Genomic DNA, 24,863 nt, shown 5'->3' on the forward strand with positions numbered 1-24,863 from the left:
CTCATCTACCGCCTCTAGTTTGCCGCTTGAACATTTTGAGTTTACTCGCTTCATTCGCGTGTGGAAGCGGCAAGTGAAATTCTAGTCATTGAGACATTCACGCGGAAATTCACGTCATGGGAAGGGCTTTTGGACTCCGCTCGCATCCTGTAATCACGTCACTACTAGAGCAAGCTCCTGATTGGTTAACATGGCGCGTTTTTCCGCCAAAGTTCAGAATTTACAACTCGCGTGTTTGCCGCGGCAACGCTCAATTCGTGCAAACAAGGTGGAATCGCATCTACCGTGCATTCGCGCCGCAAGACTTCACATTGACTTAACATTGAAATCACTCGCACTTGACGCCTATGCCGAGCTGGTGTGAATGCAGCATTACACCATGTCCTAACCAGCTGTGACGTAATAAGCGTCACATTATAGAAACTATAATGGTTTTCATGCGTTGACATGCAAATCAATAAACCGGCAATGCAGTAAAATTCATTAACACAGGATTTGGAGATTTGTCAGGTTTTTCGCAGATAGTGATGTCACCACCCACAGTCCCTCTAGTTATTCAAAAAGCTGGCGGGAAATCTGTCTAAAGCCCAGAGTATAGTCTGTTTTACGTGTACGCAAACATATGCGTACAGTCGAATGCGCAGCCTTGCAAAGTGACTTATACGCATACACAGACCTTCAATGCATGCGCACTGCGACAATGTAATGCATCTCCTGGATTACATACTACATTCTCCTGTAGGCACATGTGTGACCTCCGTGTACAATGTACGTCTGGTTTCAAAAATCCGGCAGTGCGCGTACAGTCCGCGCACTTTTTTTGATACGCATGAAAAATATTTGCCTTAAAGCTATACTGTTGTATCTTTCTCATTTCTGCAGAACCTGTAATGTAAAAAAAAATTCCACATACTTCCATTTGCAACATTTATCCTTTTTAAGCCAAGACATGCGCACATGAACAAAATCCGGTAATGGCGTTTACATGCAACGCAAAATCGCAGTATGGAGAGGGCGGGGTTTATGACTTGTACTGCAGCCAGCCACCAGGGGGCGATCAAAGAGCCAGCAGCTTCACTTTTCAAGATGTATGAAGCACACCCGAGACAGACTAATGGCGTATCGCTGGGATTATACCACGACATATGTCTAGTTAGGACAGTGTTACTTCAACAGTATTCAGGGTTGCCAGATCCACGTATCAAAACCAGCCCAATATCCATTCAAAATTTGTCTAAAAGCAGCCCAATGACTATACCAACAACTAATGAACAAAATCCTTTCATCTATAACTTGCAAAAAACATCAACCTGCAGAAACAGTTTAAAAATAGACCAATTCAGAACTCGTCCGAAAGGTTGCTGACCTGGCAACGCTGATAATATTTTGGGGTACAATCATAAAATATCAGTGCTTTACTGTGTTAATGTGCAAGTGTGACCCGCTTCAGTACACTTCTCTATCTTTTCCAAAACATTTAAAAAAATTTAAAAAACCCACATTAGCCACAATTCACTTCTTACGATTTAGACATTGGTCAATTTTATCTTACCACACAGGTGTAAATGTAATCCATCGTGAGGTGTAACCCAGTTAAGACAGTGATCGGATGAAGTAGTGTTTCCGTCAGATCTATGTAACAAGCGCTGGAATTTAAAGTTCCCGATGGGAATAATAGGCATCCACGTCACCACAAAGGATCAATTAATTTCAACGTGAAGAAAAATGTGAGTGCTCGTGTAGCAGATGCATTGTGGGATAGGTTTTTGGGAAGCATGTGATAGGAAGACTGCTCGGAGCACTCTTGTTACCATGACAACCGAGTAAACTATATCCATGGTAACCTGGCAAGGAGAACCAGAGCTCATTCCTGGTCTTCTGCCCAGTGGTGCCACCCCTTATCCCTGTTAGCTGTCAGTCACAGATCAGCACATTCTGGGATTGGCTGACAACACCATCCATCACATATCAAAGGAGTCCATACTGTACAGTAATTTTGCTCGCAACATTCTTAGCGGCGTAATTTACCGTAAAGTTGTTAAATAAAGTCATTGGCTATACATAAACGTTTCTTTTCTGATGGAAAAGCATAACCGCAGTAAATCTGAATAGGGGTCTGGTAACTCAGTCCATCCTCACAGGGCCAATGATGTGTGTAACGAATGATAAATTTGAGTGCATAAATGTGTGTATTGTGGATTTGATTGCATGTTTGTGGCCCTGTGACGACCCCATTATGTCTCCTGTCACAGGTTTTCTGCATTGACCCTGTCCTGAAAGATGTAGAGGTTGTTAGTGGCTGCAATGGCGATGATGTTTTCCTCCGGGTGCCAGGCCATGTGCAGAATCTTTTTAGTGAAGTCCAGACTGTCCACGCCCACATCCCCCCGACGTCGCCGCCCGCCGGTGTAAACGCGGCGAGTCCGCAGCACGGCTCGCGGTTTACTGCTCTCGCGCCACGCCTCCAGGGTCACGCCACGACCAGTTTCACGATCAAACATCCGGAAAAAACTATTGTACGCTCCTGTCATGATTACACTTGGAGGGGATATGATGAGAAAGATCGAAGCATGATGGGTCATGTTTAAGTAAAAGAATGGGTGCGTAGAGGTTTAAAGTGGAACAAAATAAAAAGATTATGATTGATATGAAATAGACATGATACAAATAAAAGGAAGGAAGATAAGAATAAGGAAGGAAGAATAAGAAAGTATTAGTAGAATATAAATATATATAGCATAACATATGATCGTATAATGAAACTTACCTGTCTGTGCTGTTCCAGACGCACTCAAACTTGTCAAAAATGCAATCGTTTTCATACAGCGAGCACAGTTTACTCCTTAGGTACTCGTGAACCTGAGACAGAAACATAAGTTTTTACATTCTAGTTAATTTTGTATTGTGAATTATTTTAAAGTAAAGGGACTAGCAGCATCTAAAAAGCTACTGGGAGGACACTTGTGGTTAGCAACATCAAGACATTGGTGAAGTATATTCTTCGAATGCAGTGTAAGTCGCTTTGAATAAAAATGTCTGCCAAATGCATAAACATAAATACAGCGGGGAAAATAAGTATTTGACACATCAGCACTTTTATCAGTAAGGGGATTTCTAAGTGGGCTATTGACACAAAATTTCCACCAGATGTAGCCATAAAGCCAAATGTTTAATTCATATAAAGAAATCAGAACATTTAAGTATAGTAGTTGAGTCATAATAAATAAAATGAAATGACACCGTATATACTACTAAGCATACAATCTGGACTGAACTGCTTATGTTAAGGTATAAATGCAATGTGACCGTAGCAGACAGATGCAATTCAGATTTTTGTTGTTTTAGGAGTAAAACCAAAATCATTATCAAGCTACAGCAGTAAACAGACGCAACAAGCACTCACTATTGTGGGCACTGATGATGCAAATCATCAGTATTGTGATTCAGAGGTTAATAATAAAAAATAAATAAAATAAAAAAACACCTAATGGGACAAGGTGAGGGGTCTGGACTAAACAGTGAAACCAAATGAACAGCCAAATTTCTCACATTTGAACATTTACCGTCCTTATCAGCCAAACATTATTTTTCCTATGAATCTGGTATCATTTGTATGTATTCCTGATATCAATGATAATGGTGTAAAGGGGCATTCCTACTATTTGGTGCCATTTGTGTCCCCAAACCATAATAGTATAAGTGCATTTTTAAATAAAATATTCACTATTTTCTTAACGCTTGTCTTATATGATAAACTGCCTTCAGCCATAGAACACAATGACATGTACCTAGAATTAAATAAAATTTAAAATAATTACTAATTTTTCAGGGCAAGTAGGCTGAACTGCCATGTCCCCAGTCATGTATGCTTAATTTTAGTTACAAATGTAACTAATTAAATAAAATAAATCCTAAAATTTTCATTACTGTTGTATAGCCATATTTCTTCACCAAATGTTATTTTTAATTATTAATGCATTCGTAATTATTAACATCTTCAAATAAAGTTGCATCCCTAAGATGAATGTCCCCCCTGTTACTCTTATGGAAATCCCCCTAAACACCCCCTGGTTGCTCCTCTAGTCACATGACTCTCAAGAAGAAGTTTACAATTTTGGAGAAAAATCATCTACAAGAAGCAAGGTAGGTATCACTTTTATCAGCTTTTTTATTTAACAGTTTAGAATAGTTCACTGATGTGGTAAAGCATAGCACGTCCCCCCTGTTATGGTTATTAAAATAGGATTTTTTTGTAATTTCAAGAAATATTGATTAATAAACATGTTAAAAATCTTTCTCTATGGTCAATATGTGTTAGCCTGTTGTTTACCACATGAGTAGTAATGGCCGAATTTAGCATAAAATGTCACTCCTGTTACCGTCCTGTCTGTCCACCCTGTTACTGTTTTACGTAGTAATGATTGCACTGTATACACTGTATTGATGTGTATTTTTATTTCTTTTTTATTTTATACATTCAAAAAAGATTTGAGCTGGACCAATATATTTTTCTTACAGTTTAATAAACCCTCTTTCAGCTGAAATTATAAAATCGTGCAAAAAAAAAAAAAGGAAAGTTACTACCCTAAAATGGCACCGAATAGTAGGAATGACCCAGTACTGAGATGTGTTTCTCACCTGGTAGGTCTCCACCGGGCCCTTCTCCATGTTAAGGTCCCACACCTTGACAGTCAAGTAGTCTCTAGTTAGTAGATATCGTCCACTGTGACTGAACTTAACATCAGAAACCGATGAGATGATCTCGGAGAAGAAAGAGCGATTGCCTGGGTCCTCTGGCTCCTCAAAGACTAAGATAGGGAAAAGATAATATTCAAACTGTGTCCACGTTCCCTTGAAATGAGCGGAAAGCTCTTAACAGTTTTGCGCAACTGTTTTAAAAGGATTAGACTCCATTGTTTAGCTCTGCAGTTATAAAGTACACTCAACACTACAAAGTAGCTCTCAATCAGCAGGCATTTTGTGTCTATCAGACTCTGCTGGGAACCGTTTCAATGGTTTCACAGTTAATGACGGCAATAAAAAGCCTTCCACACTGCAGTCTTTTAATGTAGCTATAAGTGTAAATCTCGCTACAAGTGCTACATTGCTAATTTCTCCAGCAGCTAGCACAGCTGTTCTTCATAATTATTTTCGACTTCATTGCTTCCAGCTGTCTTTTTTTAAAAGAAACACTTACAGGAAGTGAATTTCTCAAACAAATGATTAATAAAGAGTAATGAAATCCAAAGTGTTTGTTAAGTTGTAAATTTGAGTCTTTTTTTAACATTTAGTAATCCTCATGTTGTTTCAAACCCGTGTAACTCTTTTTCTTTTTTTATATATGTAACAATATGAGGGTGATTTTTCAGATTTTTAAACTATCCTTTAAAACTATTCCAAAAACAGAAAATGTCTCCTTATGAAAACTATCCCTGGGTGAACGATCCCTTTAAAGGGGAACATATTATGCCTATTTCTACAAAACGTAATATAAGACTCAGGGGGGTGATTCTCGCGAAATGAGACTTATGAGGTGTCATGAAACATTTTGATAAAAAAAAGTAAATGCAAAGTAAGAGTATCAAAATAAGAAGCATACAGTTAAACATCTCTTTATGTACTATTTGCACATGATTTCAAATGACATCATACAAACCAATTTTGTTGTTTTTTCCACATTTAAGGAAGCATTTCTCATTACCGCAACAAGTCCATGACTGGATTTGGGTTCTTTGACATGGAAATATTTATAATTAAAACATCTAAAAAATTAAAAGCTTCAGTGCATGTCATACTATATACATTTACAGTAAAAAACATGTGGTATTTGGTGATGATCATTGGTAAATGTAGAGACAATAATAAGGAATATAAATGTTGTCATCCTCCGCAACAATTTTCAATCATTGTTTAAGCCCTCAAGGAACTAACATTTTCAAAAAAAAAAAATAGTTTGATGGGACATAATGGACTGTGACATTCAAGATGGCTACCAGGTAAGCAGTTCTTATTTTTTCTCTCCAGATAGAAGTTTAATTTTATTTGTCATAGTACCTAGACAACTTTTTAGTTCTCATTACCGAAACATGTGTTTGTAAATGCATATATTTAATGTAATATCATGTTGCGGTAATGATAATTTTGGATTATGACAATCTAAAAAATGTAAATAATTATATAGGAAATATTTTTGAAATCCTCTAAAAATAATGGTTATAGTAAGTTCAGACCTTAATCTTATATATGGAAAAAATTGGCTTCAAGGGCTTTTTAAGAAATCTGATGCTGGACACCTTCCAAGTCTGGATTTTGTGAGAATCATCCACGTGTGCCCAGAATGAGTATGTGAGGTTTCAGCTCAAAATACCCCACAGATAATTTATTACAGTATGTCCAAAATGCCCCTATTTAGGTGGGAGCGAAAGCATGCTGTTTTAGTGTGTGTACCTTTAAAAGCAAATAAGCTACAGCTCCTCACTCCCTTACCAAAAGACAGAGTGCACGCTTTCAGTTAAAAATAGATTCCTGTGAATACAGTCTGAGATGATAGCTTCTTACTATTGAGACATGCAGACAGCATTCAACTCCATAAGAGTGGAAACTATGGTAATCAGTAGCCGTGGGTGGGGCTTGATCAGTGTGACATCACATTAACAAGAGAATCAAAACGGCATGTCTGCATGTGCAGGCCCGGTACAAGCTTGCTGGACTGGGGGGCAGTCAGGAATTTTGGGTGGGCAACCATAACACTCAATGTAAAATATAAATAAAACAGATCTGAAGGTTTTACTTTATTTGTCTCCCTCCAACAGAAAATACATAATTCATATTCTTAATGTAGTCTTAATGGTAAAGCTTTAGACCTTACAAAGGATCTATATTACATGCAACTATAGGCTAGTTTTACAAAGCATGTACAGTACTTACTTTTGGAGTGCTTGTCACAGAGTGCAGACTCTCTCATGTCACACAGGCGTAGTGTCCCCTTACTGCTGCTGTACACGAAGAGGTGGCAGTGATGCGGGTGAAACTCTGCTGCTGTTATCACCTCAGTCAGGTCTTCCATATTGGCTGGCTTAATGTCCACAATGTCTGGGAGGAGAAATGGTCAAGGCTACTTTCTGATTTATAATTCTGACTGACTAAGCAAAGCATCATGTATCCAAGTATGCATGCATCTAAGTATCACACTGTATGTGTGTGTGTTCATAGATATCTAATGGTTCTTACAGTTAAGCCCATGGCTAGTGAGGTCGTCTGTTCTTCTGGAGCAAACAAGGTTTAAATATAAGGGTGAACATTCATGGTTAACCCCTCGACACCTTACACAACTCAAAAACCTTAAAAGACCATGGTTTTACAGTACTGAATGTTTAAAGACTGGTTTACCACTATGCTTCTTGTTAAACAGAGATCACAAAGGGTCTGCTACTGCAAGCACATACTGACAAAGGTAGCTTATTAAGTATGTATCATTGGCTCCCTAAAAGGTATAAAGCCGTACTGCTGTATGATTACTATTCTGTGCACATGCACATCCACACTATGCACTTCATGCATGCGCACACAACTGCCATTCCTCCTGAAGGTAGCTATTATGTGTTTTAAGGGAGAGTGTTTCCTTGGTGAATTATTTAAATGTTACCATAGATATTTCATTTCTAGGTCAGTGCCCTGCTCAACAGAGAAGCTGCTAACAAAAAACCCTCTATGTTTAGTCCAGTAACAACACCTAGTTCAGAAAAAAATAACGTTTCACAATAATATCAAACCACATTCACATTCATAGCTATGTCCTATAATTTTTTATATTATACAAAGTTATCATCGCTTAGCGCCAGCAACACTAATATCATGGGATTGATTAACATATTCTGATAAAATGTATACGTTGAATCCATTGTATGCCACTTAAAGGGATAGTCCCCCCCCCAAAAAAATAATTTACTCTCATGTTTTTACAAACCTGTATAAATTTCTTTGTTCTGATGACCACAAAGTAAGATATTATGACAAATTTTTGTAACCAAACTGATCAGAGGCCCCATTGACTTCCATAGTAGGAAAAAATAATACTATGGAATACTAAGGCTTCCTATCCCTAACGTATATATATAAATAAATCCCAAGGGTTTTTGTTCTACTAGGAGTTTTTCCCACCGGGTTTTCTCCTAGGGGGTTTTTCCTCCCAGGCAGAGTCAGCCAACTTTGGCTTAACTTAGCACTTTACTGTATACGTTACATTATTACTACGCTCGCTTGTACGGTTTAACCTTAGCCGCTATATTCTACTTCTTATATTATCTATTGATTTTCTGTGTTCTCCTCTACATCTACTCATGTAAAGCTGCTTTGCAACAATTAACAATTGTGAAAAGTGCTATATAAATAAAATTTTAGGGATGCACCGAAATGAAAATTCTTGGCCGAAACCGAAAAAAGGAAACCAAGGCCGAAAACCCGAAACCGAAACACCGAAAGAAATTATTATGCCAAGAATTAGTACAATTGCATTATTGGCTATCACATTACAGTTTTTGAGGCACAGATCAGATAATTTTTCGGATCAGCAAAAAGCAGGTGGGAAAAATCTAATAAACAATAAAGAAATCGCAAACATTTACAAAAAAGAACAAAGTTGTACATTAATAAGGTCTGAAATTAGCATTAGGTACAGAAATCAAATTAAATGAATCATAACACAATAAATTAAATATATTATTATTTTTTAGAGCTATTTGTCTCTTTGTCATGGGTTGTTTGATCAACATTAATGACACAGACTTAAGTAGGTTAATCTGACTGTAATCTATACATACACTTAAGACATAAACAAATGTTTTTATTAAAAAAAGAATACTTGTGGAGATAATTTTGTTTAAATGTGCCCTGTCAATAACAGAGAGATTTTATGTTTGCTTTTTTTTAACGCGTCTCTCTCGTATGTGCACTATTGAGGGCACTTAAACGCGGGCGCACACAGAGACCGAGGGTGAACCCCAAACAGCGCAACAGTCGCTCCACATAAAAACGTTACGTTGTGTTTCGACGACTGATCACCGTGAGATGACTGATCACCGTGAGTGAAACCCAAGCGCTAGCCAACGGATGGGAGGGGCGCGGATGACATTCATTTTCGGTTGACTTTTTCGGCTGGATTTTTTATTTCGGCTGAAACCGATAATGCCATTTTCGGCTGAAATTTTCGCCGACCAAAATTTCGTTGCACCCCTGTAAAATTTTATTGAATTGAATGGGGCTCATGATTAGAGCCCGACCGATTTATCGTTTTGCCGATTTTATCGGCCGATATGAGCATGTCGCAGATATATCTGTATCGGCGTATAAGGCGCAGATATGCGCCGATATTAACGTTTGTTACAGACAACATTAAATGCATTTGAAAGATGTAAGTACTTGTTTGTCCAGCAGAGTGCGCCATACTGGTTGCTAATGGCGACCCAGATCACTCATTCAGACCTGCCAACCTTGGAAATTTTTTTTGAGTAGCAACTTACCGCAGCGGCGCGGCGCGAGGTCAGGCACATTTGCTGATCAGTAGTGATTGAGTTCACATGCTTACTTATGACTTATTACTACAACTTATTACTAAGCAAATTGTTCCCACTCACCACCATATCTAGTCTTTCAACATACAAGTAGGCTATGAAGAACTCTTTTAATGAAAAGGCAACCTCCAAAAATATGCCTATTAAACAATATGCTTATGGCATATGTCTTAAATACATGGGACATTATAAATAACAAAGAATCAACAAATAGCATGCTATGTCCTTGCTTTATATTCCAGCAGGCACGTTGACATGAACCTCTAATGGGGCACAGCAGGCCTACCACTACTTTTTCTTTAACATACCTAACATGAACAGTATTAATATGTTTTAATGCATAAATGCCATGTTAGCAAATGTGCATTCTACACTAGGCTACTGATGATAATGAGTCTTTTACACAAATTAACAATAACATTACTTAGCTGCTACTACAATAAAAAACATATGTGGATGATCCTTTTGTGTATTTTATCAGCATAGTGTTTAAACCTGCTGAAAAAACAGCATAAACCAGCATAATTCCCATGCTGGTTTAGCTGGTGGACACCAGCATACAGCAGCAAAACACAACATGGTCTTGGTGGTGCTGGTATGCTGATGATGACCACCAGCTAAACCAGCACCAAATCATCATGAGAATTAAGCTGGTCTATGCTGGTCACCAGCAAACCAGCAACAAAACACAACATATGCTGGTCTTGCTGGTATACTGCTTTTTTTCAGCAGTGATGCCAACTGTTTATGTAGTGTTCTAAAGTAGATCTAGTGAACTAAACAGTAATGTCATATCTGACAATACAGAACAGTACACAAACATTGATTTTCTCAGCAATAATGCAAACCTCTATACTTGGTTTTGACTGGCTGAGCATATAGTTCATATACCTCCCTCATCATCTATACTTTCTGCTTCTATTTCCCTGCTCTGCACAAAAAAATCTGATGTACATCGACAGGAGCCAGTAACAATCGAGTAAGAATAAGATTGATTTAAATTCAGAAGCGTACTTTTGTTTTGTCATGTTTTCTCGCGTGCCTCACATGCTCTTCTGAGTGAGCGGCGGCAGAGTGCTACAAAAAGTAAACACAGAGGCTCCGCTCGCGGACATCGATTTCTGCGTGCTCGCGCCAGTTTGTCTTGTGGGACAAGCGTGAATTACGGTTCATATAGCTCAGTTTTTTTTGGCGCGATTAACAATTTAAATGATTATACTGGCAAATAAAGTAAAAACTTTGAAGGCACAACATAGGACACTGGGTACAACAGATTTACACTGGGGCACGTACAACAGTAAAAGGCGTCTAGACGCCCCTGGTTGGCAGGCTTATTACAGTGGATCCAATTCACAATTCCCATACCCTGCCCATTTACTTTTAAAAACGGTGTTTAGAACCATCCTACCTTGTAAAACAAGTCACAGTATGAAGATGGACCGGGATGAAAAACAATTTCGTTATTTTCGTTATTCGCTTCGACGGCTCCCCGCTCTCCGCTTTGAAGAGTTTAAAACTAGCGCTATGATTGGTCGACGTCGTCTTTTACCAACAGGTTGCTGCCCAATGCGGTTACACAGATAGACGAGTTGCCTAGTGCGCAAATGCACAGACAGTTTAACTCAAAGCCACCAAAGGCTTTTCGCGTATTTTGAAGTGACAAATCGTAGCAGCGTAGTTTGATGTCTAAATGCGTATCTGTTACGCAAAATGCGTAAAGGTTGGCAGGTCTGCTCATTGTAGTGACACCAGCCAATCCCCCACCCCCTTCACTTCAGTCAGTCAGTCTCTCAGTTCAGGTGGCTGCAGTCACGCAGTGTCTTCTTCACAACATTGTTACACCTGGTATTAAGACGCGCTTTGGTCGATTGGATTATAAATGGACAAGAGAGACGCATTCCCGCTTACATTTGGTGTTTTTAATCCGTCTCTTTGTCGACTTGCGAGTTAAAACGCAAGCGGGAGAAATGACGCGAGACGGAGAAATGACACGTTTAAACTACGCGCAGCCGTGCACTTATATATCACTATATGAGATTACTGCTGCTTGTGTTGTTGGGTAACATGCTCATTTCAGAGCAATTGATTCAATAAGCTCGCGCAACTCTACACCCTTGCTAAATAAAAGAGGCGGAGCGAAGACGCTTTATTTTTATAAAAGTCTAAAGTTTGCACGGAACCCTGGGTTTGTGTTATAAAAACGTTGTGCACAACATTAAACATAGTGTACATTAGTATGTGCTCCGTCAAGCATTGTCTTCGTAACTGTGAGTGGCTAACGTTAACTAATTTGTGAAGAACACAACTTACTGTAAAGCTAATATTAATCAATGACTTCATAAGTTTCTCTTTATAACGTTATTCTCGTCAAAACTGCAAATGATGCAAGTTTTATGTAATTTGTTCTCTTTGTGTTTTAAAGTTATTTATAATAAGTCAAGTTTACTGTTTAGTGCACTGATATCCAACTAATTTTGGATAATAAAGTTTATTGTTAACTTCTTGCCTATAGTACATATCTTTGTCACATCAATATAAGTGTTGGATCACCACATTTGTGAGTGATCACCACATATGTGAGTGATCATTGCATTGCATTGTATTTATTCATATACAGTATATTATGTTAAAGTATATAGTGTATTCTATGTACAGTACTTTAGTATAATATACTGTAGTATATACTGAACTATAATATACACATAAAGAATATCGGCCGATATATCGTTATCGGTCTTTTTTTACTCCCTAATATCTGTATCGGCATCGGCCCCAAAAAACGCATATCGGTCGGGCTCTACTCATGGTCGGTTTGGTTCAAACATTCCTCAAAATATCCTCCCTGTGGCCATCAGAACAAAGAAATTTATACAGGTTTGTAAAAACATGACAACATGAATTTCATTTTTTGTGTGAATTATCCCTTTAAAATAGAAGAGTTTGCAAAATGCAATTACATGAATGCTATAGCTAATTGCAAATGATGTTGACAAAGCCAATAAATGCATTACAACATTCCTGTATTTTTCTCTTTGTGCGTGTGAACATGAAGGATACTGAAACTTCGATCTGTGATGTCCAGGTGCCACATGTTGATCCTGAGATCATCTGCAGACAGATACGTCTCGCCGTCGCTGTTGACTGAGATGGAATTAACGTGGTAGGTGTGGCCATTGGCAAATATTCTCCTGGGCCTCACCTCGACCATCAGGTCAGTGGGCTTTAGGACCGGCACCTTGTAAAAAACAGATGATAGTATTTTAGAATTTTGCTCAACATCTCTAGATTAGGGTTGAGCATAGACCACTTTGCAGGATCTAAAAAACACTGGCCCAGAAGCACTTCCTGTTTTAGTTTTTTAACACTGAACAAAATATTAATATTAATTAAAGGTGAGGTGCACAATTTTTGAAAAACACTTTGGAAAAGGGAGTCGGGCTGACTACCAAAACACACTTGTAGCCAATCAGCAGTAAGGGGCTTGTATCAACTGACATCGTTGCCTGGGTTGCGTATGTGTGGGTCTATCAAAAAAAGGTTCAGATTCTATTGGGGTAGGGGCGTGTTTGTTTAGGTTGTTTCAAATTCAATTCAATTCAATTTATTCAATTTTATACAAATGTCAACATTGGCTTTCTAGAGACCACCCCCCCATCTTTAATATTACAACAAAATACAACCAACGGAAAATTTAAAACTGAATCAAAATGTAAAATAAATGTAAACTAAAAAACCTAAAAACAACAGGAAGTGCTTCTGGACCACTATTGTTTACATCTTGCAAAATGGTCTATATGAAATTCTTAGATGCAAAAGCCGCTAAACACCACCTAAGTCCAAAATGAGATAATCATATTGACTGAATTCTCATGGTTAAATGCTACATACAATTTTCAGCAAAGTCCTCTAAGTGCACAAAAGATGAATGGGATGAACATTAGCGTGCGCATGTCAGATTTTGATTTTCTATTTTTTTACGTGTTTACAGATTAAGGTTTACAGAATATATTAAGAAAGAGACTGATTTTTTTTGCCTTTTTACCTTTATTCAGAAAGGACAGTGAAGAGTGACTGGAGATTTAGAGATTTTTGTACTTAGAGGGTTTTGCAGTGAAAGACATTGTTACATTACACAAGTGAAATTTGTGAAAATAAAGCATTTTAGTTACTTACTAATAACCTTTTATTGCCATTAAAGTGTAATTACTGAACCTAAACTTTTTAATAAAAAAATAAAACATGTCAGAAGCACACGCACTTGCATCTGAACCCTTTATATGACCCTGGACCACAAAACCAGTTATGTCACACGTGTATATTTGTAGCAATTGCCAACAATACATTGATTGTATGGATCCAAATGACCAACTTTTAATGGCAAAAATCATTAGGATATTAAATAAAAATCAAGTTCCATAAAGATATTTAAAAAATCCCCTACCATAAATATATATATATATATATATATATATATATATATATATATATATATATATATATATATATATATATATATATATATATATATATATATATATATATATATATATATATATATACAAATATTTAAAAAAAAATCACAAGTAATATGTGTTGCTAAGGACCTTTGAAAAGTTTGTATCATGGCAAAATATTTTCCAATAGAAAGATTTTTTTATTCAGCTTTTAGATGATGTATACATCTCAAATTCCCAAAATCCACCCTTATGGTTTTGTGGTCCATGGTCACATATAGTTTTACTTTCATTAATAAGTCAGTGAATAATACAAATGCTAAATTAAACCAGTAACATGTCTTGCACTGTATTGATCAAGCTATCATAGAAATACCCGTAATGAGGTGACGGTGGAGATGTCCTTTATTCGTCCTTCTTCGTCCTTCAGATTGTAGCCCTCTGGCCGCTTGTCTCTCTCGCTCACCTTCCATAGTTTTATTGTTTTATCTGTTGGAGTTATTATACAAGAACAAGAATAAATTATTCAATTCATGTGATTAGACTTTCTAAAACTAAACATGACTGATTTTATTTCCATACCATTTTATAACCATGTTCCCGCAAGGATTTCTCATCCATTTAGGATACTATTAATATTGTATCACGATTCGGCTGCTTTTATGGATTATGGTAAAGTAGATTACATTTCAAAGACATTCAAGTCACAAACATAAGACTAAATTTAATCATTGATGGGTTAGTAGAAGTTACCATTGGTTGAGAGGAGAAAATGAGCAGCGTTTTGATGTGGCAGCCATCGGATCTTGTTGATCTTCTCTTCAATTTCTAAACTCTTCAGATAGTCAAAGTCTGGTTCGTGACTCTGGAACGTACTGTAGACGTTGTATTCGCCCGATTCACCCAGGTCCTCAGATTCACTTTTAGACTGCATTATAAAAGAAGGCCCAAATAAAATGTCAGTGCTTAGTGCATGTATAGACCTTTTGCGCGTTTACAAACAGAGATTACTTTTTTTGTGGGCGGAGCCCAACTGGTGGCAGAAAGTGACAGCTCTGCAATAGCGGTGTGAAGTGTTTAGCGTTAAACTGGATCTGGTGTTCTTTTGAAGTCTGTTTCCCCTGTTTCCCTTTAGTGAAATGTTTCTAATAGCGTTTTCATCACTTTACGTTTATTTGTTAGATAACTTAAAAGTTTAAATAGCTTGGCTACTGATATGTGTGCATGTATGCAATGTATATGTATTGTTCTTTATTAGTAAATCAATTATTTTTACAGTATGGATCGCTAAAGTACATAAAAAGCAACACTATCATGTATTTATATAATACCATTTATTAAATATTTCATAAATTTCTTCCTTATATTTATAGCTTACATTTTTATTCTAAACTTATAAAACTATTATGTTTACATACAAATTAATATGCATTGGCCTGTTTATATATTAATCACACTTTACATCATGTGTGTGTGTGCTATATATTTATTAAGTATGTAAACATATTCATTTTAGAACAAACAGGATGAAGACAAAGATAGAAGGTAAAAAGAAGTAATAAAAAAACGAAAAATTATGAAATATTTAATAAACGGTGATATTATTGCTTTTCAGTATAACTCATTCAAATCTTTAATCTTTCTAAATAAATTATAAATGTAACGTGATGAAAACGCTATAAGAAACACATAAGGGAACAGACTTCGACAGAACATCGGACATCTTCTCTAATAATTTTCTATTTTAATTATTAATAGATTTCCAGATGATTTTATCATTCCAGTCTGTTCGGTTAAGGGCTTGCAACCATAAACACTTACGTTTATCTTCAAATGGTGTCTTCGATGGCGGTATTCTATAAAAATGAAGGCCATCTTATTTTGGCATTCCTATTCTGACACTTAACAGCACAACACAACATTTTCTAGTAAATTATCTTGCTCGTTTCACTCGTGTATAATTAATTTCCACTGTTTTTCTGCAACCACATTACGGGCACAGCTTGCAGTGACGTAATTGTGACGTCTACTCGCAAAAGGTCTACACACACAAATAAATACATAAGCACCATATTAAAATTCAATAATGCTTAATTCATAGTCGAAATATTGTGGTAAACTGCTGAATGTGCACTATAAGCTTCACAAGCAAAGGTAATAAAACACTTATGGCTCATAGGTTAGACACAGTGTTTTGCTAGTTTTAAATGTCCTTTGAAACAGTGGTTCCCAACCTGGGGTCCGAAGTAAAAAGATGCATAAAATGTTCTAGTAATAATTTTATATATACAGTACTGTGCAAAAGTCTTAGGCCACCATTCCAGAATTAGATTTATTGTTTTTGCAATGTTATAGTGATAATATATAATTGTTTCTCAGTCTCTTTAATAGAATACATTCAGAAAATACAGGAAATGTATATACAGTATAGTATTAAAAAAACTGTATAAAAATGTAAACAGATGTGTCAAGTTTTTAGTGTAAACTCCCTTCCACTTGAGCAGTAGCAGGAAACTGCAGGATCTCTTAAACCAAAATTAAATTAAATTCTAATTTGAAAAAAAAATGTCTTTTTACTTCATTCTGCTCAAAAACACTCATGGTGTGTTAAGTGCCAAGAGAGGTCACACTAAACACCGACGATGCCTAAAGAAGACATTTAGTCCTGAAAATTTATTTTTACAGAAAATACATTATTTCCTGTATTTTCTGTTTGTATCTTAATAAAATAGATTGAAAAGTAAATAAATATGGATGGACATTAAAACTTCTAAAACAACACGTCTGGTAGTGGTGGCTTAAGACTTTTGCACAGTACTATATATTAAAAATATTTTTTAAGTTTGTTTAAATCATATGTTTACTATCTATAATCAGGGTTCCCACACCTTAGTTAACTCCAAATTCAAGGACCTTTCAAGGACTTTCCAGATGCTATTCCCTCAAATTCAAGGATTAAATGTGGGGACACATTTCAAGTAAGAGCAAGGTTACATCGTGTTACCTTTTAAGATACATTGTTACAGTTCCCTTTCGAGGAAACTCGCGCTGCGTCATTGCGGTGACACTTTGGGGACGCCTCCAGGGGTAAGTGCGTCTGAATGTGTATATCAAATTCAACCAATGGTGAGGCTTAACGACAAAGACAGGGTGACAAGGGAGCCAGGAAGTATATCGCTATCTGAAATATTGCCAAAGATGGCATTACAGGGACGCAGGATGGCAAGGGAGACACAGCGTCTCATTCGTCTCAAAGCGAACAGTTTAGCGCGTGTGCTTAAAAGGCTAGAATTTTTATGATATTATCCTACATTGCAGGGAATAATATGGATTTTTTTCCAGAAAACTTCTTGCATAAAATAGATTCAAGCACTTTCAATGACCTGTATCTATGTATTTAAATGTTCAAAAACTTCCCAGGGCCTTGAATTCCCCCCTCCCCAGATTTACAAACTTTCAAGGATTTCAAGGACCTGTGGGAACCCTGTATAATATATACAATCTGAGCTCCTCAACCCTCAGGTATATGTTAAAGAGCTGGGGGTCACTAAATAGTGGGTCAATAAAATATCTGATCATTCGGTTGGTGCTTTTTATGTGTACTGTACATGAGTGGTAACATAATAACGCTCTGTTAAGACACATGGTTCTAGGCTAAAATCTGGGTTAACACGAGCAAAATGCAGATACAAAAGTAATATAATTCATCTTGCATATTAAAACAATGCATCAATCCCTATTATCAATCTCTTACTGCAATTCACCCTCTGACTTACCTCCGTTTCTCTCTGGAAGATGACCACTCTTCCCCCCTTATCCCCCGTAGCCAGCAGATCCCCCGTCTGGTTAAACTCCACTGTAGAAATGACATCAGCTAGAGAGAGAGAGAGAGAGAGAGAGAGAGAGAGAGAGAGAGAGAGAGAGAGAGAGAGAGAGAGAGAGATTAATTTATGATGTTAATTTACCAGCTAATCATTAAAGAATATATATTATATTATTAAGATATAAATATAAGCATTAATAAAAATGTTTGTACATTAATATTATTTATATTACTTTTTATTCTTTTTTTCTATAATATTATAATGTTGATTTAAAAAGCATGTACATTAAAGGGATAGTTAAACCAAAAATGAAAATTCTGTCACCATTTTCTCACCTTCATGTTGTTTTAAACATGTATGTTTTTTTTTTTTTTTTGATGAACACCAAAGAAGATATTTTGAAAAACGATGCGACCATTGACTTCCATAGTAGGGAAAAAAATATTGGAAGTATTGTGATAAATGATGGTAAGCACACAGTTGATGGTACCCATAGAATTTCAATGCATTTGTTTTTCCTACTATGGAAGTCAATGGTTACAATTAGCTGTGTGCTTACCATCATTTATCAAAATATCTTATTTTGTGTTCATCAGAAAAAAAAAAATTCATACAGGTTTAGAGGATGAGAAAATATTGACAGAACCTTCATCCCTGGGTGAACCATCCCTTCAAAACACTTGAATCAATTACATTTCACATCCTTTTCAGTAGACAGTCACTAAACTTCCGAAACAATGTTTACATGATATATTACTCTTTGTAATTTGAGTGTTTTATTTTCCACTACCACAAGAAACATTTCCACATTTAAAAGGGGGTGAAGAAAAACTGCAAACCTAATAAAACTGTACAATACTCTTACGTGCAAATCTCAGCCAAAAAGTCTTTTATAGTACAAATTACCTAAAGTAACAGCAGTGCACGGGCATGTGCTAACACTGCAAAAACCACACAACTGTCTACGCACACACTTTCAGCCAAGAGTGTGAATTATGCTTGTATATTGTACGTCCTAAAACTTAATAAACAACAAACGCTTCTGTAAGCACGATGACGACATTAAATAAAAATAGCCTGTCTGCTTCTAATAAAACATTGTGTAATGTGATTACAGTAAGACTTCAAAGAACATGCATTATTCCTGACATTGTACAAACAAGATCATGACAGAACTCTGTATATTACTTTTAAAAGACATTAAACTGACCCAACACCTCTACAGAACAAAAATATAATTTTAAATAGATGGTCAACTGGGTGACTTAAAGCTTGGACCTTCCATACATACAATAATAAGATATTGCATATGTTTGACTTAAAACACCCTCACTAATGCATGCAACCCAATAACAGGTGTGTGTGTGTGCTGGGAGCAGGTGACCAAAATCTAATGAATCAGCTGAATTACAAGATATTACCGCACATCTGCTGATACCAAGGTTATTCTGGCCTTCAAAGAGGTGAACGGGATCAAATTTCTCATGTGACTGTGTGTATAAAGGTGGCACCGTTTGTCTTTGCAGGTGTGTGGATATACCTTCTGTGACATAGTCTCGGAGGAAGCTGTGATTGAGTTTGGGGCTCTCGCCGTCCTCACCCATCTGAAGCGGCGGAGTGCGTAAGCGCGCCCGTCTGGAGCAGAGCCTTCCAATCCGTACTGTCCCACCCCCCCGGTACTTTGCCCATGCTGCTGCGGCCTAGCAAAGTGGCCTGCCGCACGGCATCTTGGGATACTGTCCACCTTTGTCAGGAGGAAGAGAAGATGCAAGCGACGAGGATCTGAATGATGGCGGGGAAACTGAGAGGAGAAAATGACAGCTGGGGTGTAAAAACACAGACTCCCGGCGTTCGAGTGTGTGCTCAGTCAGCTGGAAAAAAGGACCGTGTCATGTACGCACGCATGCACATGCGTTTAAGCACGCGTCCTTATGGTCTGATGCTTAGTCAAGCCAACACTGCCTGGCAACAAGAAATGCAGAAGAAAAAAAGAAGGATGGTCGTTCGATGTGGTGTATGAGTGATCTGTAGATCGGTCGTGCTGCAGTCCTTTCCAAGCGTACAGACGGTAGATGCTCCTGGGTGCGGTAGTCCTTGAAGGAGAGCAAAAGGTGGCGGAGGAGATAGACGGGCTGTCTTCCACAGGAGAGATGAGGAGCAAGATGGGAAGAAGAGAGGCCTGATCCTACCTTACAGCTTTACGGTGTTTCCTCTGCCTTCTGCTGCAGTGTGACGGAGTACGCGTGTGTGTGCGTGCCTGTGTGTGAAGGGAAAGGAGAGAGAAAAAGAGAGAGATGAAATAGAGGGGGGAGGGAGAGAAAGAGGGAGAGAGAGAGAGGATGCCGCTAGCCTGTCTTTCTAGACTACCGCTGCTGCCGAGCATCTGCACAGCATCACAATGTCACAGAAGCCTCCTCCCTGCTCAGCCAATCACAGCTCAGCTACCTCTGCCGGCCCCTCCCACTGCAGGTGACAAGAGGAATGAGCCTGGAGAGGAGAGTAAATGAGGAATGTAAAGAGAGGGTGGCAGAAGAATATGGAAAGGGAAAGATAACCGAGATGGTGCATCAATGTGTCCGCGGATGGCAAATGAGCAGTGAGGTGAAATCAGCATAGAAGAAAAATTTAAATAATAGAAGGAAAACACAGATAAAAGATATAAATAGGCGTTAGAGGTAAGACCTTTGAGATGTCATGGATATGAGAAGAGATGTGACTGAATGAAATGAGAGAGGATGGAAAGAACAGGGAAGAGACTGAAGGTATGAATGTTTTAAAATGTTGCGGAGTTGCTCCCCCTAGTGTGTGTGGATATTTATTAAAACACAGTATAATGGAAAAAAGAAATGATAAAAAATACAGCCACCTCAATTCAACATAGCAAAAAACCATAGCAAAGTAACCACTGTGGTCATTAAAAGGTAACAAACATGAGCATTTTTTAAAAATACACAGTAAATTTTGGGATTTTTATTCTGCAGGATAAAAAGAATGGAGATGAAAGAATTAATTTATTAAAAGGACAGTTTACCCAAAAATGACAATTGACAATTTTTGTATTTATTGACTCACCCTCATGTTGTTACAAACCTGTATAAAAAAATTCTGATGAACACGAAGGTACAGTGAGAAAAATAAGTATTTCAACACCCTGCTATTTTGCAAGTTCTCCCACTTAGAAATCATGGAGGGGTCTGAAATTGCTATCGTAGGTGCATGTCCACTGTGAGAGACATAATCTAAAAAAAAATCCATCACGATGTATTATTTTTTTAACAATTTATTTGTATGATACAGCTCCAAAATAAGTATTTGAACACCTGTTAGAATCAGCTAGAATTTTGACCCTCAAATACCTGTTAGTCTGCCTTTAAAATGTCCACCTCCACTCCATTTATTTTCTTAAATTAGATGCACCTGTTTGAGGTCATTAGCTGCATAAAGACACCTGTCCACCCCATACAATCAGTAAGAATCCGACTACTAACATGGCCAAGACCAAAGAGCTGTCCAAAGACACTAGAGACAAAATTGTTCACATCCACAAGGCTGGAAAGGGCTACGGGGAAATTGCCAAGCAGCTTGGTGAAAAAAGGTTCACTGTTGGAGCAATCATTAGAAAATGGAACATGACTGTTAATCTTAGGGATGCTCCAAAGATCGGCCGCAGATCGGTATCAGCCGATAACGGCATTAAATGACTCGATCGGTCCTCGTTAAATTTGCCTATCTCGTGAACCGATCTTTCTGTTTACTTTTGTCTGTCATGATTTGTCTGTGATGATCGGCTGCACGTAGAGACCATTTTTACGCAGTGAGAGCATTTTTATGACCCGTGGCTGATGAGCGACGTGTAGATTTGCATTTCTCTCTTTGCCTTCACAGAGATATGTGTATTTTCTACGAGGACGCGGTCCGGTCCTAACATCGCGACCCGTCTTCACATCCCCATCAAACAGCGTATACAACACATATCTATCGCGGACAATTGCATCCTCATGTCAAAAGTTTATTATTTGCATGCGTTTTAAAGTTTTGAGCGTTTAAACTTTAATTTTCCTCACAGCTGCTCTCGTCTGCATACACCCGCCGCGCGCACACACAGCAGCCTGTCATCAGTGAGTGCACGTGGACAGAGCGATCTCTGTCAAGTCTTAAAGCTACAGTAACCTAATTCATCTCTCAATAAAATCACTATCTGCTCTTCACTAAAGAACTGTTGTACTTCATACGAATGGGTGTATATTTAATTCATACAGTAAAGACTGTTAACTGTTTTATTTTCATTAGTTTTTACAGACATAAGCCTTTTAAAGGCATATTAAATTTCTCTTTGCAGAAGAAATAATTGTTGTGCTAATTTATTTGATTCTCTATTAAAACAATAATATACCTAATTACTGCAAGTAATATAACAAAGGCAACATCTGTGGTTTTACTTTATCTAGAAAAAATGTTAAAAGTTACAGTCATCAAAGAGCTTGCATATCAGCTTGAAAAATCGGTATCGGCATTGGTATCGGCCGATCACGAAAACAACAAATCGGTGATCGGTATCGGCCTGCAAAAATCCTGATCGGAGCATCCCTAGTCAATCTCCCTCGGACTGGGGCTCAATGCATGATCTTACTTTGTGGGGTCTTAATGATCCTAAGAAAGGTGAGAAATCAGCCCAGAACTACACGGGAGGAGCTGGTCAATGACCTGAAAAGAGCCGAGACCACCATTTCCAAGGATACTATTGGTAATACACTAATGTAAAGACGTCATGGTTTGAAAACATGGTTCCCCTGCTTAAACCAGCACATGTCCAGGCCCGCCAATGACCATTTGGACGATCCAGAGGAGTCATGGGTGAAAGTCATGTGGTCAGATGAGACCAAAATAGAACTTTTTGGTCATAATTCCACTAAATGTGTTTGGAAGAAGAAGAATGATGAGTACCATCCCAAGAACACCATCCCTACTGTGAAGCATGGGGGTGGTAGCATCATGCTTTGGGAGTGTTTTTCTGCACATGGGACAGGGCACTGCACTGTATTAAGGAGAGGATGACCGGGGCCAGATGTATCATACCAATAAATAGTTAAAAAAACCATACACCGTGATTTCTGGATTTTTTTTAGATTATGTCTCTCACAGTGGACATGCACCTACGATGACAATTTCAAACCCCTCCGTGATTTCTATGTGGGAGAACTTGCAAAATAGCAGAGTGTTCAAATACTTATTTTCCTCACTGTAGATATTTTGAGGAATGTTTGTAACCAAACCGATCCTGAGCAGTGATGGGGAAAGTTTTTAAAAGTAATGCATTACAATATTAAGTTACTCCCAAAAAAGTAACTAATTGCGTTACTTAGTTACTCTTCATGGAAAGTAATGCTTACATCACTTTTTAGTTACTTTTGCATTACTTTTTCTTGGCTAAGGCTTGATCTCTTTCAGGTGTTGCAGGTGTTTTTATGACTGAAAAGTTTTGCATTCAGAAATTAATTAAACTAAAAAAGTAACTTGCATTACTTTTTTGAAAAAGTAACCCAAATATTAATGTAAACATTTAAAAAGTAATGCGTTACTTTACTTGTTACTTCAGAAAAGTAATATTATTACGTAATGTACGTTACTTATAATGCGTTACCCCCAACACTGATTATAAGCCCCATTTACATACATAGTATTCTTTTTTCCTACTATGGAAGTGAATGGGTCTCCCCGTTTGGTTACAAACATTTCTCAAAATATCTTCCTCCATGCTCACCAAAACAAAGAAATTTATGCAGGTTTGTAACAATATGAGGGTGATGACAGAATTTTTATTTTTGGGTGAACCATACCTTTAAAACATTTGAATCAATTACGTTTTTAAGAGTTAATGATTCAAGATGAATTGTGGAGAAGTGTCCTTGCTGGCTGGCAGGGAGCTTTGTCTTAACAAGATTTAAAGTATACTAGGATCGTGTTGATGTTTAAAGATCAGATTTAATTAAAAACCATCAAATTCTGTCATTCCTGTTTGAGCATGTTATGCAGTTCCTAGTATAAGTTCTTGTCATATCAAGATTTGACTACTGCAATGTTATATTGGCTGGCTTTCCAGTCAGCATGACCAAGCCCTGCAAATGATCCAAAATACCCTTCAGTCTAGCTTTGTAGATTACGCTTATTATTGGTTAATCTTAAATGCTCTCTTATTTTTAAGTCACTTTGGACAAAAGCATCTGCTAAATTAAGGTGGTAGCTAAAATCCAGATCCATTTCTTTTCAAATCTATTTCCAGGGGACAGATTTAAGGAAATCAGAATACACTTTTTAAAAGGCCGTTCTTCCACATGTGTACAATTTGTTTCATGAATTTGTTTTAAAAATAACCAAGGTCAAATGAAATTCAATTAATCTTTGTCATTTATCTTGTTTTGTTATGTTTGTCAGTAGGGGGCGCTCTTTGATAATTGAATAAAATATCAGCATCTCTAAAGAAGCAACGACCTTATGTCATCCCATAGTGTTAACTTTCTAAAGGAATAACTTATTTTGCTGTCATCAGAACAAAGAAAATATACCAAAATATAATTAAATTAATCCGGGCTACCCTTAAGGTAAGTTAACACTTTAATCTCAAAACGGAAAAGGCACTCATGTCACAGAATTACACGTGAACAGTATTTCAAATAATGTCTGCCCATGTATTAAAGGTCTATACAAATTCAGTGCTCGGATGGGGTCAATTCTGCAAGCACTTACCTTTCGTTTTGGTTAAATTATACACGTGCTCGAATGTCGGTAGGTCACAACCACGCACGTGCAGAGGTGTTAAACTTGTGTTATGGTGTACGCTCGGAGTCTTTCCACCCTCTCCTTCTTCTTCTTCTTTTTCTTCTTCTTCTTCTTTACTTTATTGGCGGATCACACTTTCCACCCTCTGCTTGTAAATAACCCTTAAATAGTACCTGTCTGCGTGCGGACTGCAACGTTTCTCATTTTTTGACACGTGAAGTCTTTGCAGTTCGATTAGC

At 37.5% G+C, this 24,863-nt stretch overlaps 1 protein-coding gene across 2 annotated transcripts; it reads right to left on the reverse strand.

The window, feature by feature from the left end:
* Nucleotides 1-1,260: 1,260 nt before the first annotated feature.
* ppp2r2ca (protein phosphatase 2, regulatory subunit B, gamma a) lies at nucleotides 1,261-24,863 on the reverse strand. 2 transcript variants are annotated; one of them, XM_055205774.2, is made up of 10 exons: nucleotides 24,592-24,863; nucleotides 19,388-20,334; nucleotides 17,800-17,897; nucleotides 14,777-14,951; nucleotides 14,400-14,512; nucleotides 12,627-12,804; nucleotides 6,928-7,092; nucleotides 4,639-4,808; nucleotides 2,768-2,859; nucleotides 1,261-2,538 (listed from the first exon to the last, which is right to left on the reverse strand). In XM_055205774.2, exons 2-10 carry the CDS (start codon nucleotides 19,449-19,451, stop codon nucleotides 2,247-2,249), a joined length of 1,347 nt encoding a protein of 448 aa, XP_055061749.1. In that variant the 5' UTR covers nucleotides 19,452-20,334; nucleotides 24,592-24,863; the 3' UTR covers nucleotides 1,261-2,246. The 2 variants fall into 2 exon arrangements, with proteins under 2 accessions (XP_055061749.1, XP_073722182.1); XM_073866081.1 differs by lacking the exon at nucleotides 24,592-24,863 and having other exon boundaries at nucleotides 19,388-20,370.

Source organism: Misgurnus anguillicaudatus, chromosome 3 (genome assembly GCF_027580225.2).
Source record: "Misgurnus anguillicaudatus chromosome 3, ASM2758022v2, whole genome shotgun sequence".
In the NCBI taxonomy this organism is placed as follows: domain Eukaryota; kingdom Metazoa; phylum Chordata; class Actinopteri; order Cypriniformes; family Cobitidae; genus Misgurnus; species Misgurnus anguillicaudatus.